Source organism: Dermacentor variabilis, chromosome 9, assembly GCF_050947875.1.
Source record: "Dermacentor variabilis isolate Ectoservices chromosome 9, ASM5094787v1, whole genome shotgun sequence".
In the NCBI taxonomy this organism is placed as follows: domain Eukaryota; kingdom Metazoa; phylum Arthropoda; class Arachnida; order Ixodida; family Ixodidae; genus Dermacentor; species Dermacentor variabilis.
The window spans coordinates 91,866,180-91,881,867 of NC_134576.1; the positions used below are offsets into that span (position 1 = coordinate 91,866,180).

General features: G+C 42.7%; 1 protein-coding gene across 1 annotated transcript in view; it reads left to right on the forward strand.

The window, feature by feature from the left end:
* Positions 1-15,688, forward strand: part of LOC142558446 (uncharacterized) — a 92,677-nt gene that overhangs the window by 12,896 nt on the left and 64,093 nt on the right. Inside the window, exons 4-6 of the mRNA XM_075670580.1 lie at positions 10,756-10,775; positions 11,338-11,447; positions 12,149-12,543. Coding sequence (XP_075526695.1) covers positions 10,756-10,775; positions 11,338-11,447; positions 12,149-12,543 — 525 coding nt within the window. The remainder of the gene's footprint in view (positions 1-10,755; positions 10,776-11,337; positions 11,448-12,148; positions 12,544-15,688) is intronic.

A 15,688-nucleotide genomic window follows, 5' to 3' on the forward strand; every position in this document is an offset into this window, starting at 1 on the left:
ATTTAAGGGTTACAGAATTCTCTTCCATATGAGATCTTGGCCATTGTCACTGTAGCTAAGATCCCCTCCACATATGCTTATATCATCAAGCTTGTGCAGCAAATAAGAGTAGATGCAGGATTCGTAATCACTGCATCTCATAGTATACCACAGTGGCATGTTTCCACAATAAGGTGTGCATTTTCTCTGGTTGTTTGCATGTGTATCCTACCATTTTGCTGTAATTTACTTTGCCTTCTCTCAGTTATTTTAGTGCTTCAGAACACACTGAATTCTAATGAACTACATATCATCTTTGGGGCACCGAATATTTTGCTCTGAAACTACGGATTTCTTCACAAATATGTTTCTTTACCTTAGTGAGGCCTGTTGCTAAAGTATCACAAGATCTATGTAATTTTAAGGCAGTGTAATAAAAAAAAATGATGAATGCAAAATGTAGTGCTATTACTTGTACTAGTATCTGTGTGCTTAGTCAGTTTTAAGTAACTGACTATTAGAAGAATTAGTTTGTTTGAAGATTGCATACCAGAAATACAAGCAATTCCATGCAATATTGCTGGAATAGTTTTAGCAGTAAGTTATTGTGCCCGGAATCAGTACTGCTCCGACCAAATGCCAAACAAACACCTTGTAGCTTAGCCATTAGAGCTGTGCTGCTGGCGTTGTAGAAGTAGTGCTGGTGTTCACAGATGAACAAACATTTGTCCAACAAACCATTCTGTGATGACGTACATAGTGGCTGTGACCTTCAGTAAGCCCAAATGTAATCTGAAAGACTTTGATGAACCTCACCTTCAGGAACCATTGAGGTGGGCAGTTCTCATTGGACAGAATGGGTAGCATGCCAGGTTGTTGTGCTGAGTGAACACAGTTCGAACCCACTGGACCAATTTGGATCACTGGGTATTTGACACGATGTACCACTCCTCAACAAATGCCGACAAGGGTCACTGGGGATGTGCGACTTGGTATGTGGCGTACGAAAACTGTGTATGTGCCACTTGGTCAGTGCTGCTCTCCAATGAACATTCTTGATGCCAGTTTGGGTAACTAGGCAATTGCCACTGCGAATGTGCCGCTCTGCAACTTCAAAGAAACAGGCAGACCCAATCTCATGATGACTGTCGACGGTAATGCGTTTAGCATTGAATCACTATAGCAAGCGACGCAACATATTGTTGCCATCAAAAGCGGGTTGTGTATGAGGTGTGCACTGCAGGCGGGACTCCTCTTTCCCGCATCCCCAAGAACACTCGGTGCCATCTAGTAGTGATGCGGTGAAGCCTGCATGTGGACTCTGAAATGCATGGTGCATGGCGAACGCTGAGCAAAACAAACCGTTCTGCAGTGGAAACCAGGCTCCTCGCTCACGCTTATTTCTGGACACGCTGCACCATCCAGTGGCGCTGCCGAGGAGTCCATCTGTAGCCTCCAAGACAAGTGTGGCATGCCGGTGCCTGCGAACGCTGAAAATTGTTCCCTCGCTTGCCAAACGACCCAAGTTGGCGAGAGGTTCATTGAAGAGCAGTACATACCCGGTGCATTTGCGGTGCAGCCTGCTAAAGTGTCGGGTTGCTGTCCCTGAGGAACCCTTGTGACATGGGTTTGATTTAACTCAGCATTGGATAAATTTAAGGGATCTTTTTCATGATTGTAAATGGCACATTCCTAGTTACCCAAGTTGGAATCAAAGAAGTTCATTGTAGAGTGGAACATACCTACTTGCACATACCCAGTGACCCAAATTGGCATCAAAGAGGCCCATTGATGACCAGCACAGACCGAGCAGCATGTGTCCAGCAGCACTCCAAGTTGGCATCAAAGAGTTTAATTCAACAGCGGCACTTACCCAGTCCTGCATCTACAGTGACCCATGTCAGCATAAAAGAGAGTCATTGAAGAGCGGCACATAATATGTACACATTGCCACATACTCAGTGAGCCAAGTTGGTCCGATGGTTGGTTTCAAAGCTTGTTCCCTCAGCACAGAAGCCTGATGTGCGAACCATTTGACCATGGACTGCCCCGTGACACAGGTAGGCGGGAATACAGTTAGATATGTACATACATAGCTGCCTGAAAGTGTGTGAAGTACCCCAAGAATGCCAACACATTGAAACCCTGTATATACATGCACATGAGGCCAACATGAGAATGGCAACTCTGGGAATCAAGCATAATTCCAAGGAGTGCCACCACATATTCTCACCCGACCCCTTGCACCCATTACCCAGACTAAACTCGTAGAGTAACCCAAATAACAATTAACCTCTTGAAATGGGAGTGCCCACACATGGAGTTCTGCACTGTAGATCGACATCCAGCTGAAATCAGCAAATTGGTGGCCCTCTTGAGAATTGAAGCCTGCGTGAAGAGGGCCGCAACAAGAGTCCAAGGTGAATACGTCATCTCCTTGCCTGATTATTTTGTGCCAGAGCTATGGTGTCCTGGAAGCCAGTGAGAAAAATCGGCAGTACTCATCTCATGATGACTGTCAACGGTAATGTGTTTAGCATTGAATCATACAGTGACACAACATATTGCCATCATCGAAATGAGTTACAAGGCATGTACTGCAGTGGGACGCCTATATTGGGCTTCAGTGATTTACTGCCATCACCTTTGAAACAGGGCTGTGACAAATAATCACCTAATAATCACCTGAGTTAATCAGGAATGCTATACATTCTTTTTATTCTGGCATTTTTGTATACATCTCCTTCATCTTTCTTCTCCTCGAAGCTTTTCCATCTACCTCATACTGCTACCTATGCCTACAGCGGATCTGGTCGTATCAATCTCTTCCCTGCTTTTTCTCCACCAATACCCTATCATCTCTTGCTTATCTCGGCTGCTGACTGGTTGATGCTTCTGTCTACTTTAAATCCAAGTGCTTCTGAAAGGTGTAAGTCACCTACAGGTGGGTCTCACTGGATGAAAACCTTTGCATTCCATTAGGATGTACAGAGTGATCTCCAGATTTTTGCTGCAGCAGACATATGTCTCGTTGCGAGTATTTGCTCCAGTATGTTTTTGTCCTTAGGCAACCAGCTCGAGCATTCCCTAGGAAGACTAAACGCTATCTTGTGGAGATGCCGCAGGGCCTGCGCGTGACCTCCGAAATGCATGTCGCTCCGAAATGTGTGAACGCTGAGAAACGCATTATGCGGCAACTGGGTTCCACTCTCGCGCTTCTCTCTGGACACGCTGCACCATCTGGTGGCGCTGCCAAGAAGTCCGCACATGGCCTCCGAGACGAGAAGCATGGTGCGCTAGGGCCTGTGAAAACTGAATTGTTCCCTTGCTTGCCGCGCACCCAGTGCGTTTGTGGCACAGCTTGCTAAAACATTGTGTTGCTGTCATTGTGGAACCCCTGCGACCCCTGTGTTCGGTTCCGCTCAGCAGGAGAGAAATTTAAAGGATATTTTTTGTCATTGTAGAGCGGCACATTCCCAGTGGCTCATGCCCATCATCATCATCATTAGCCTGGTTACGCCCACTGCAGGGCAAAGGCCTCTCCCATACTTCTCCAACTACCCTGGTCATGTATTAATTGTGGCCATGTTGTCCCTGCAAACTTCTTAATCTCATCTGCCCACCTAACTTTCTGCCGCCCTCTGCTACGCTTCCCTTCCCTTGGAATCCATTCCGTAACTCTTCATGACCATCGGTTATCTTGCCTCCTCATTATGTGTCCTGCCCATGACCATTTCTTTTTCTTGATTTCAACTAAAATATCATTAACTCGCGTTTGTTCCCTCACCCAATCTGCTCTTTTCTTATCCCTTAACGTTACACCTATCATTCTTCTTTCCATAGCTCGTTGCGTTGTCCTCAATTTAAGTAGAACCCTTTTCGTAAGCCTCCAGGTTTCTGCCCCGTACGTGAGTACTGGTACGACACAGCTGTTATAAGCTTTTCTCTTGAGGGATAAATGCAACCTGCTGTTCATGATCTGAGAATGCCTCCCAAACGCACCCCAGCCCATTCTTATTCTTCTGATTATTTCAGTCTCATGATCCGGATCCGCAGTCAGTACCTGTCCTAAGTAGATGTATTCCCTTACCACTTCAAGTGCCTCACTGCCTATCGTAAACTGCCCAGGCCAGTGTCAAAGGTGTTCATTTAAAAGGCACACACCTACTGGCATATACCTAGTGACCAAAGTAGGCATCAAAGAGGGTCTTTAAAGAACAGCACAGACCAAGTGCCACATACCCAGTGCTTCGTAGGTGATGCGAACCAAGATTTAGTTGAAAGACAGCTCTACTTACATTTGTAGTTTCGCCTGCATGCTTGTGCACTGTCTCTTGCTAATTTACATCGTCAGTGCCACCTCTCCTTAACGCCAAGGTGCTGGAACTCTAAACTGTGAATAATAATATGAGTGGTGTCGCGCAGCGAGAGCCGGCAGACCAAAATTGGGTGTGGGGCACTGATACAAATGTTGACAAATGTAATGTTTTTGCCTTTAATGCCTCAGCATGTTCCTAAAGCAGAGGGTGACTAGTAATGAAACTAAAAATCACTGTTTACTCCACATGACACCTAACATGCTGTGCAATTCAGTGTAGTCCTATCAAGTAATTCACATAGAATGGTGTCAGTAGTTTTCAATGTCTGTTTGCTATATGAAAGGCTACTAACGTTTTCTGAAGGCTAATAACAATTCATCTGTTGTGTTTAACCAGTGATTCATTTTATTACTTAAAATGCACAAGAAACATGGCAAGGCATTGCTACCACATGCAATATGAAAGCATACTATACACCAGCTATTAAACTAAGTATGTGTACTAGACATTCAGAGATGAAGAATCTCATGTGGCTATAAGTTCATCACAGTAATGTTTACTAATGCTTGATAAGCTATACTATGCACACAAAGATATGCTACTTTTTGGAAAAATGATTGGTCCCACATTAGCCTTGAAAGTTAGATAACCCATAATTTCACTCCATTTTGTCCCCAGCAGGAACACTTCGTGACGATAGCAAACACAAGTGCAATTTTCATGCTTTATTTGCCAGCTCTGCTATTTTAACTGCACATTGCTTTCTTGAGATAAGCTTAAGTTCGTACAACTCGCGACCTTGTTTTGCTGTTGTGCACAATGTTGCACACAAAAGGTGACATTTCTCATTTAAGTCTGAATTTCAGAAAAGGTTAGGCAACCCTTCCCAGTTATTTCGAACTTAATATTTCAAATACTATATAGAAACAAGTACTTATAGCTTTAACTATAAACACCTGACAGGCATGAGATATGATGCACCCTCGATGTGTATGTCAAGGATGTTGAAATTAAAAGCAAGCATTGTAGCCTTGGGGTTGCAGCCGGAATACACATGGTGACCATGTGGTGACAGCTGAGTTTCTTTTTCATGCTTGCAGTCTGTAGGTTTACATTGATAATGCCCTACTTAAGCATGTGCCTGAAGGAGAAGCAAAGTGTGTATCAGAAATGCAGAGAACAAATTCAAAGGCAAATAACACTAACACAAAACACAATAAGCAAAGTGATTAGAATATTGACAGCAAAGTGTGACACGCATGAAAAGATACTTTGCTTGGCTTTGCGCACTTACTGCAGCACTTTTACTGGAGAATTCTTCTTTCTTTGCAATTTAGTCTGCAGCGATTGTTTCTGCAGGTGTGATACATTCCTGATACTCGCTGTTGCAGTGAGTATGGGGAACACAGTGTCTATTTTGTAAGCTGACGTTCCATACGCTAAGTTTCGTCTGACCGCTACGCAAGCAGTGACGTCCAAGCAAAGACTCGCCAGCAGTATGCCTTTCACAGAGTTGTAGCAGTTTCAATCCAGATCTGCGTACGATGGAGACAGCGCCCTGCACGGCTGAAAAGCTCTACTTCTCTGCTTCCAAACGCATCACTTCAAATAGGCAAAACAACATGAGAAACCACAGTGCAAAGGGCTGGTTTTAGCTCATGAACCCAGAAGCCACGTGGCAAACCTTCAAAATTTTGAACTGTGACGGCATAGGTCACGTAGGAGGTTGATGATGTTGAACATTATTTTGCATTTGCGCTGTCTAAACACCACACGGTACTCAGGATTACTACATATAATTAAGAATAATAATTTTGTTATTTTTATCATGTAAAGAAAACGCCATAAGTATTATGGCACTTTTAGCGGGAGATAGTGCACTCATGGGGGTAAATATAAAGTAGAGGTACAATGCTGGTTTCTTGTCCTTCGTGGCGATTTGTTGAACTTGAGAGTATGCAAGGCCTCCAATAGCGTTTCCTCGCCTTCTCAAGTCACCTTTTTCATCTCCTGCCCTCCACTCATGAATGGAAACTGCGAGCTCCATGACTGCGTAGGCTCTACCCATTCTCTACTCTTTACAGTGCTTTTGCGAGGGGTCATGGATAATTACAGCTGTCAAGACGGTGTTGTGTCGATGCCCAGGGAGCTCCAGAGGGCGTGCACATGCGACACGATGGAAAGGTCCAAACGAATTTCTTGCGTCGGCTTTCCTCTCTGCCATGCTTCTGCCATGCATGTATGCTCTGGACCACCTCCAGACGCGGCGTGCAAGACAGCTGCAGCCGCATCAGCACGGCAGTGCAAAAATTGAAGGAAGAAGCAAAGAAAGCTTCGCTTTATGAGGAAGCTTTAGCTCGGGTCCAACTCCGATGCGGTCTATTCAAATAGATGTAAAACGCAAAAACATCTTTCTGAGATAGCCCCTGGACCGGTTTTAATGAAATTTGTTGCATTTGAGAGAGAAAGTTAAATTCTAGCGACTGTTGGAAGTGGAAATTTTATTTATGGCCTGAATTTTGTTAAAAAGATTTTTCAAAAATGCGAAGGTTTAAAAAAAATACAAGCACGAAGTTTACAAATTAATAGCTCTGCATCATGAACAGATATCGCGGTTCTGTAAACGGCGTCCATTAGATCATTGGAAGCGGACAAATTCTATATGTCATTGTATATGTTACGTGAATTTGTAAAGTTGTTTACAAGGTTCTGCAAAAGCTGTATTTCCATATTACTAAATGTTTTGATATTCTTTTGTAACATATCAATTTTGTCCACTTAAGATGACTATTACATGCAACTCACAGAATTGTGGTATTTTTCCTTGCCGAGTTACAGAGTTGTAAACTTAATTAGTAGTGTCGTTTTCTGAAAATTCTTTTACCTCTGCTAATGTTTAATAAAAAAATTGACGACTTAAAACAAAAATTCGAAACAAACAGCCATTAGATTTTACGTTTTTGTTTTTCATGCAACAAACCTCGCCAGATTTGGTGCAGTAGTTGCCGAGAAAAACGAATTCTCATTTTACGTGTATTTGCTAGGAGCACCCGAGCTAGAGCCACCTCTTAAGATGTTAGTTGAAGGGCGGCCGGCACACATGTGCAAATTGGCTCAGTGATCCAAGTCTGTCCAAGGTTTTAGTTTCTAACCCTGTTCCCTCAGCACAGCAGCCTGTTGCGCTACCCATTCGATCACGGGTGGTGCTAACCTACATACATCGATGAACAGCCAAAACTAAGCAATATGCCGTGTCCTGCAGTCGTGCTCTGGTGTACTTGTGTTCGCGTCATTGCGTCTATTTTTTTCAGGAGGCGCTGGTCCGCGCTCGCGGTCCGAATGCAAACCGTTCATTAGTACCCTACAGGCCTACACAGCAACTTTAGGCACTGATTTAGGGTAATTTATATGACTAAGTTAGCTTTTTGCAAAACAGGGACGACATACGGCTTTATTATTCCGGCCGCTGCACCGGTACGGTTTTTACGGAGGAAGTCCGCACGATCTGCTTCGCGCATTATTTGTTTTCAAGGCACCCGCGTCCACATCACATGGCTGCCATTGGCTGCGTTCAATCACATGGGTTTCAATAGGGCTATCACGCGCCTGTTTGTTTTTGCCTTTGTTTTTTTGCCATAGAGTTTCATACAATAATTACGTGGTTTTTGTTTTGCTTCTTCTTCCTTCACCTCCTCACTCGATCGCCGCAGGTACGCGCCGGAAACCGAATGAACTTGAGAGCAGATTGAAATATTTTTCGCTTATCTTGTTTTCCAAGATATCTGGGGAAGCTCCATCGTGATTCGCAGCAGCAAGAACAAGTTTTTGACATTTGTGTTCTGCGATTTCGGGCTTTTTGACTGCCGACGGATTGTAACGTAACAACAGCACTGTCTTCGTTGTCTCGTGACCTATATACTATTTTCATTCTGCCTTACGCACTCCTGATGACTGGACGATAGTGTACTACTGACAAATCTGTTGTGCACTCAGGCGAACGACGACCACCAATGCCAAGGCAATTTTTTCGAGCTTTAGTGATAATCAGCAAAGTTGTTTCTCTCTCTCTTTAAGCGAACAGCTTTCTTTGGATTTTCCGCCTGTTTTCGATCAGGATTGGGCTCGATCGCAATCGAAAGTGGCCGTGTAATACGTCGCCGAAGGCCAGTTAAACGCGCGAGCTGTCGCGCAAGAGCTTTGGGGCGTCTGAAGGTTTATGCCTTCAAGCGCATCATTCCTTTAATAAAGCGAATAACTCTAGAAACGTTCGGCTATTCACTTACATTTTCACCATCATTGTCGATGGACTCAGCATTTTCTTTTTTATTGCGATGACAGTTGTATGGACCCTAGAGGCGTATGCTAGGTCGATCCATATTATTGAAATGCTGAAGTTCTGACCAGGTTTTATGGCATTGACTGACATATTCATCAGAATTTTGGTGATTGCAATTAAAAATAGCCAAAGAATGTTAGTGCCTGCTATTTGAAATTGTAATTTCACTGGGCGCAGAATAATTCTGATGGCTCCCCATTTGCCTTGTCTCGTGCAGCGTCGACATGCGATGCCTGCAATGGCACTGGCACTTAATTTTCCTTCTGCCCAGCAGGAGTTGCCTTGCGTGCTGCGTTTCGTCATGTCGCGCCCACATATAGTTACAACACAGCACAGTCTGAGGAGTCCAAGTGCAGTGCTTAAGCTTGTTATTGCTGTCACTGCTTCTCCCTTCAGGCAAAATTGCCAATTTTTTCATGGCTTGACTAAATGGAGCTGTAAACTGTACTTGATCTACTGTAGCGATTATTAGTTCTTGTAAAGTAGTTCTGAAGCAACCCTGTTGTGGTCTGATAAAGGGTTTGGAAGGATTCGCATGGGCTTGTTGGTATCAATGTTTTATTTAGAGAAAAGGAGGAAGGGTGCCATGGAAAATGTTTTCTTTTATCTATACAGCGAAGAGAATAACTTTATTCGCGACTAGTTCTTTTCACAGATTTGTGGCCTGTTGCACATTTGCACTGTACTATCATGCTGTTATGCCAATCGAACACAATGTGGCAGCATGCACATTGATGGGGGGACTTCTAAAAGGTGCAGACTGGATGCTAATGTAGCTAACGATGGGATGCCGCTCAACATTAAAGACTGCTTAGATGAAAACGGAGAACAATGCAAGACACGACACGAAGCCAGGCACAGCAATGCCCTTCGACCTCTGTTTTTTTATCCTTGTTGGCGTGAATTATTTGACTCATCTCACTGGAGCTTAAATTTTTTAGATACTTCAAATGCTATTAAAAGTACAGGAAACAGTATCACAGGTGACAGCACATTTGCCTCCAATGCTGTTGGGAAGCACACTACATGAGTTACCCGTGTTTCTGCCACAAACACGAGATCAAGCACCATTTCCAGAGTACCATTCAGTATACTACACCTGAAGTCTCGGAATATGCTTGCTTTAAAGCATATATGGAAAGTTGAACTTCACGCATATTCCATTGCGTGGTGAAAAATCTGAAACAACTTCCATGTTTGAGCAGCTCCAATACTTTCATACAATGCAACAGCTATTAGCTCTTCCATGGAGTTTTGCAGAAATTCTCGCCCTTGAACTTCCCAGCCCTAAATGTTATTTTAGAGTGTACAAATAGCACCCGAAAGTGGCTTTGTGTGCACAAAAAATTATCGTGGTCTCTTGTACACCAGATGACAACATCCCCTAACTTAGGCTTGTCTACCTCTAAAACTCCCTAGTGTCCTAAAAGTACCAATGTCACCAAAGTTCAAGCAATACGTTGTTTTGCTTCATTTGGCCAATACAAACTAATTTCAGCACCTTTGGTTGATTTAGGCACCTCTGTCCCTTCACTCCACCTCAAAGTTCGTATTGTAAAATAATTTCTTTGTCAGATGCAAAACTTGCGTATGTCAAGGAAGAGAATCTTTTATAAAACAGCTAAATTTCTAGATAACTGAGAAAGACAGAGCTTGCCTACAGTATATATCTTAAGTAAATTATATACATAAAAATTTATTAAGTGCAAATAAAAAAAAATAATTTGGAATTTCTTTTTTTGAGGGCTAGGGAGTTGAGCGTGATCCATTGATCTTTAAGGGGTTTATTTTGGGTGCCGGAACAACAACTGTAGCTATCATGAACTGTTGCGGATGCATTCTATTAATTTTCTTTAGCTGTGATTTTCTAATATCGCCCAAACCTGAGCACACGAGCATAATTTTTTATGCACCTTCGTCAGAGATGTGTATGTGGCAACAAGAAATTGAACCCATGACCTCAAACTCGGCAGCAGTGTAGCCACTTAGCCACCATGTCGGGTTAGGAAGTGCAGAGGTGAACACAAAGTTTGTTATAAGACCCAGTGCCACATGCCAACCATGTCTGTTGCTGTTCTCATGTGTTGAAATCTCTTCACTTTGTGCTCTCATCTTTTACAGATGCCACAGCCATTTAACAGGTCAGCAGAGGGAATACAACATCAAAGGAGCAAATTGAACATTTACAGAAATAACTTTGGATCTTGGTTGTGTAGATGAACGAGCTCAGTGTGTGCAGTGCTTTGCAGTTACTCCTATGGCCTGTGTTTGAATTTCTGCCCAGAACTGACAATTTCAACTGAAACTCATCTGCAAAGAGTAGGCATAGGTGTCATGCTGGCGAATACATTTCCTCGCACTTGGCTCTAAGAAACTAGCTGCACGAAATCACCATATTGCAGTCCACCCCATACTTGCCGGTAGTTTATAATTGGGGATTGGATTTCGCAGATTAATACAATAAAGTCGTAGATGAGGAGAAGCACTGTGACATCGCTAACTGACCTCCTCGAGTATTACACCACTGTTGCAGAAAGTGGAGCCATACTGTGTGGCGAAACGTTCCTCACAAATTGTGGTTGCAGTAGACCAGCAAGTCATCGTTGTCAGCAACTTTACTTCGTGAACCGAAGCATGAAGACTTAACTGTTGACAACCGTTTGATTTGAGAGTTGCTTGCTGCTGTTTCACGACTGGGGTGTGACGCTGCCACACAGTTGATGTAGTGTCATCATTACCAGGAGTGTGCCATCGTCATCATCAAGCACCCAGTTTTCTTCAAAATGCATGTCCGAGCAGACCTGCCCTTTCAAGTACTGTGCTTGATCTACTGTCATTTGCTGTATCCAGTGTGAACATTGAAAGAGCATTCTTGATGCTTTATTCTGTAAATTGGGAAGAGTGTGCTGCAAGTTTGAAAATGGCAGAAGGAAAGATGCTGGAGGTTGTAAGTCTGACTGAAGGAAGAAAATACTTGCCTCCACTTAGGTGCTTACTACTGCTATACAGCATTATCTTTTGCATTTACTAATTTTTGAATTGTCTTTTGCACGAAGTACTGATTGTCGGCTTGATATTTGACTAATATCGAAGCAGCTATTAGATGTATAGATAGCAGGGGAAGAAAGAGTTCTTGTCATGTTTACCAAGTGATGTGTGCAAAGTTTTTCAACTGTACTGATATTGCTGTATGCAAATCTAGTTCTTGGTGACATGTGCTAGGGTGGATAACAGTAGCTATGGTGTTGGAAGCTGGTGTTGGTGTTATGGTGTTGATGAGCAAATATGCAGGATCCTAAAATCCTTTCTTGGCTGGTGTTCCCTGTTTTGTAAGGAGCGATGTATGTACAGTTGGTTCTGGCATAGTGTATGCTGTCATCAAACCTTCCATGCATTCCCTAGCTCTTACCAGCGCTTGTAGATGTCATCTGGAAGATGTAATAAAAGCAAATTGTTCAGTTTAACTTTAAACACAGTGTAGTTCTTGCACTAAATTGAATAACTTATCTTGCAGGCACCATCAGATGGCAGCACGGGACTCGTCAACACGTAGACAACTCGTCTGCCAGACATGCTGGACAACATTTCTCGCACACGGAAATTAGTGGGAGCGACCTGTGCTCCTCGGAAAATGTGGACCCTGAGCTGCACACTTGTGGCTACTGCAACAAGTCGTTCACAAAGCGTTCCAGCCTGACTGTTCACCTCCGCATCCATACCGGCGAGAGACCATTTCGCTGCCACATGTGCCCTCGGGCCTTCGCGCAGAAAGTTAATCTCACACATCACTTGAGGACACATACAGGGGAGAGACCATTCCAGTGTCGCTTTTGTCCCATGGCCTTTGCGCGCAAGTTGCCGCGAAGATGTCACGAGCTCCGCATGCACTTGAATGGGGTTGCTGCCCTTTGAAGGGCTTGCCTCATATCTCTCGCATTTGCTGGTAGTGAGCGTTGTGGGAAATCTTTGCAAGCAAGATGCTTTTGCCTGCCTCAAGTTCCCATGAGAGTGTCAGACTTTGCAGGAGAACTGCGTTTATGCATACTTAAATGGATTACGGACACTAAAGCATAACAATAAATTAGTCTAGTGAATCAATGAAATTGGCAAATATACAAGTTCTGAGGGAATATTTTATTCAAGTGTTCCTTCAAGACATTGCTTTTGTCAATTTTGTGGCAAGAAGTTTATTGCAAAAAATGTAAATTGAGGACAAACTACAGTTTTTTTTTATTTTATATAAGGACACCACCTCCAGTTTGTTCATGTATTGTCGCTGATTCCAAGGTATTTCAACATTTTTGGGCTTGTGTGGCTCAAAGAAGTCCTAAAAACTTGTCTGTTTTAAAATACAGGGTAGAAAATTTTTACTGATGAAAAATTATGGGTATCGGATTACGTGCTGTCACAATCGCATGTCACGACGTTGCCACTTGTTTTTTACCAAGTGTTCTCTTGCGGTAAGAGTGGCTTTTCTGGTATTATAGGAGAATAATTTAGTGATACAGATCAACCTATTTTTATGTTTAGCGTCCTTTCAAGAATAAACCACAACAAAGCTTCTTTAGCAGCATTCCAAAGGTCTGGTGAGAATGGTCACAGCTAGGCATATAGGAAACTTGGATGTTGTGGCAAGACAATTTATATTGCTTGTAGGACGGTTAAAAAGAACTGTGATTTCATCCTATCTACTTAATTATAGCAGTAATTCAGAAGCTGCACCACAGGGTATTGTGAAATATAAATGTGTATATCATTAGAGAGATATTTGGAAGAGACTAACATGCTCAGAAAGCAATGAAGTAGTGGCAGGCCATTTGCTGGAGCTGTTGGTGTCACCTTGCAAGTCTGTCTTCACGTGCGGCTAGTTTATATGTACATTTGTGTCATATGCTTCCTCTCCATACACTTTCTTTTCAATATTTTCGCACTAGGTCAAGGCTTTGTGTGATGAAAGCATCCCTGTCATTACAACACTGTTGCAGTTGGCTTGTCCAAGGTTGCTACTGTGGAATTTTTCAATTCATTTTGAGAGATTCACACACTAAAGCATACTAGATCTATGAGGTGCCTGGAAATCACTTGCAATGGACTGATTATATCCAACACTTCTGCACTACCTCCATTCGTGCCTGACAGTGCTGTTCACATGATGTTGAACTGTCAGTGTTCATTATGTACTGTTGCCCTGCTGAGCTATGTTGGGTTGTTTAGTGGTTCACCTTGTATGTGGCCTTAGAATATTTTTGCTTTGTGTCATTCAGCCTCAGAGAAAATATAGGTCATGAGAGTTCCTTGTCAAATCGTAATGCACGAGGTGACCATTTCGCTGTCACGTTTATGCGCAGTGATTAGTTGTTGCCCTTGTCATACTCTGTGTGGATCACAATGTTTGAGGTTGCGTTTGTGTTTTATTTAAGCATACATTGTTGTTCACTTCCTACTATACACAGTCAGTGTGCTGGCAGAAGCAATTCTTGAAGGCACTTCAGAACGCTGAATATAAGTCACAAATAATAGCACCGAAAATGTGTATTGCTGGCAGTTGGGGCCAAAGCAACAACAAAATTTTTAAGCAAGTCATGGGAGGTATACTAGTTAACGTGGCTACCATTTAGCTTGTGTATTTTTGTGTTTTATCTTTACATACACTTTCAAGACATAATGCAATGACCTTTTTAACAGTAGTTCAGGCAAAAAGCAGGGCTGGTTTGAACTTGGAAATTAAAACATTTCCAACATATGTCCTCTTGTTTATTCTTCTTGCAAAGTGTTCTTTTCCCACTTTAATTGCTGGAAATGTCACAAGGCCTTCTGCATTGCAATGTTCTACATCAGCACCAAAGGGTGTAGATGGGCTGGATTTCCTTTTGTTTAATATTAGATGTCTGAAAAATGGCGTTAAAAAAAAATTTTTTTTTTTGCAAGATTGCATTTCAACATTCTATTTTATTGTGTACAAAAATAGTGCATTTCTCCAACCTGAAGACTGTGAAAAATGGTTAGGCATGGTAGCTGTAGGGGCCTCATGTTTCCATTCATGCTCTACTGATTGCTCTCTGATGGTGCTCCCAACTAGATGTTTGCCAAAATGGTGAGCTTTTCTGATCTGACAACTAGCTAGCTCTAGCCCTGACTGAGTCTCATTCTTATTCTCAGTCTCATTCTCATCAGCTCATTCCCTACTTTTTACGGCCGTGCGTCCTACATATGAAAGAATTGCATGCAGAAAGCTGTTGCATCGCTGTATTCAGGGCAAACCCCAAGCTGCAGCCAAGTCTCTCAACATCAATATTTGGTTGTGTCCCAAAACAAAATTTGTTTCGTGCACGGTTGTGGAGATGGCCACTCGGGCCACAAGTTGGACATCTTTCAAAATTGGAAGTTGACCATTCTGAGGAACCAGTGAGACCAGAAATGAATCAAAGGAATCTCTGAAAAACAGACAGCTGAAGCTAAATCTCATCGTGGCAGTCTATCAAAAGAAGCCCGGTTGAAGGAGCAGGCTTGCAGAGGTTCTGAAGGTAACGCCTATGCAACAGAATAATTTTGAAGCTTTGCACTTCTCGTAGAAAGCCGAATTGCATTCTGGCCGAATTTCATGTATATTTATTATCTTTAATATTATTAAGCACGTGTAGAAACTTTCAACTACACCTTTTTTTTTTGTTTTTCATTTTAGACTGTTTTTACTACTCCACAAAACTTCTGTGACTCAATCTCGGCCAGAGTTTGCATTCACAAGTTAGCATGCACAAGTTTGCATGCACAAATTTGCATGCACGAGTTTGCATGCACAAGTTTGCATGCTCAAGGATGTGTGGAATGCAAGTGTATAGGCTTCACTGAATTTTTGATGTGTCTGACCAAAGTGCATGCATAGGAAATCATTGCATAAACAGGGGGGGCGCACTGACGTGATTACCGCCACTCGTTTAGCTCAAATTATTTCCACAAACTTGTCTTCAAGCTTCTGCCACAACTAAGAGACTGGCAGGTTTCCTCACTATGGTCTGCTTTTTCTCTAGTGTGCATGTGTGTGTGAGCAATGTTG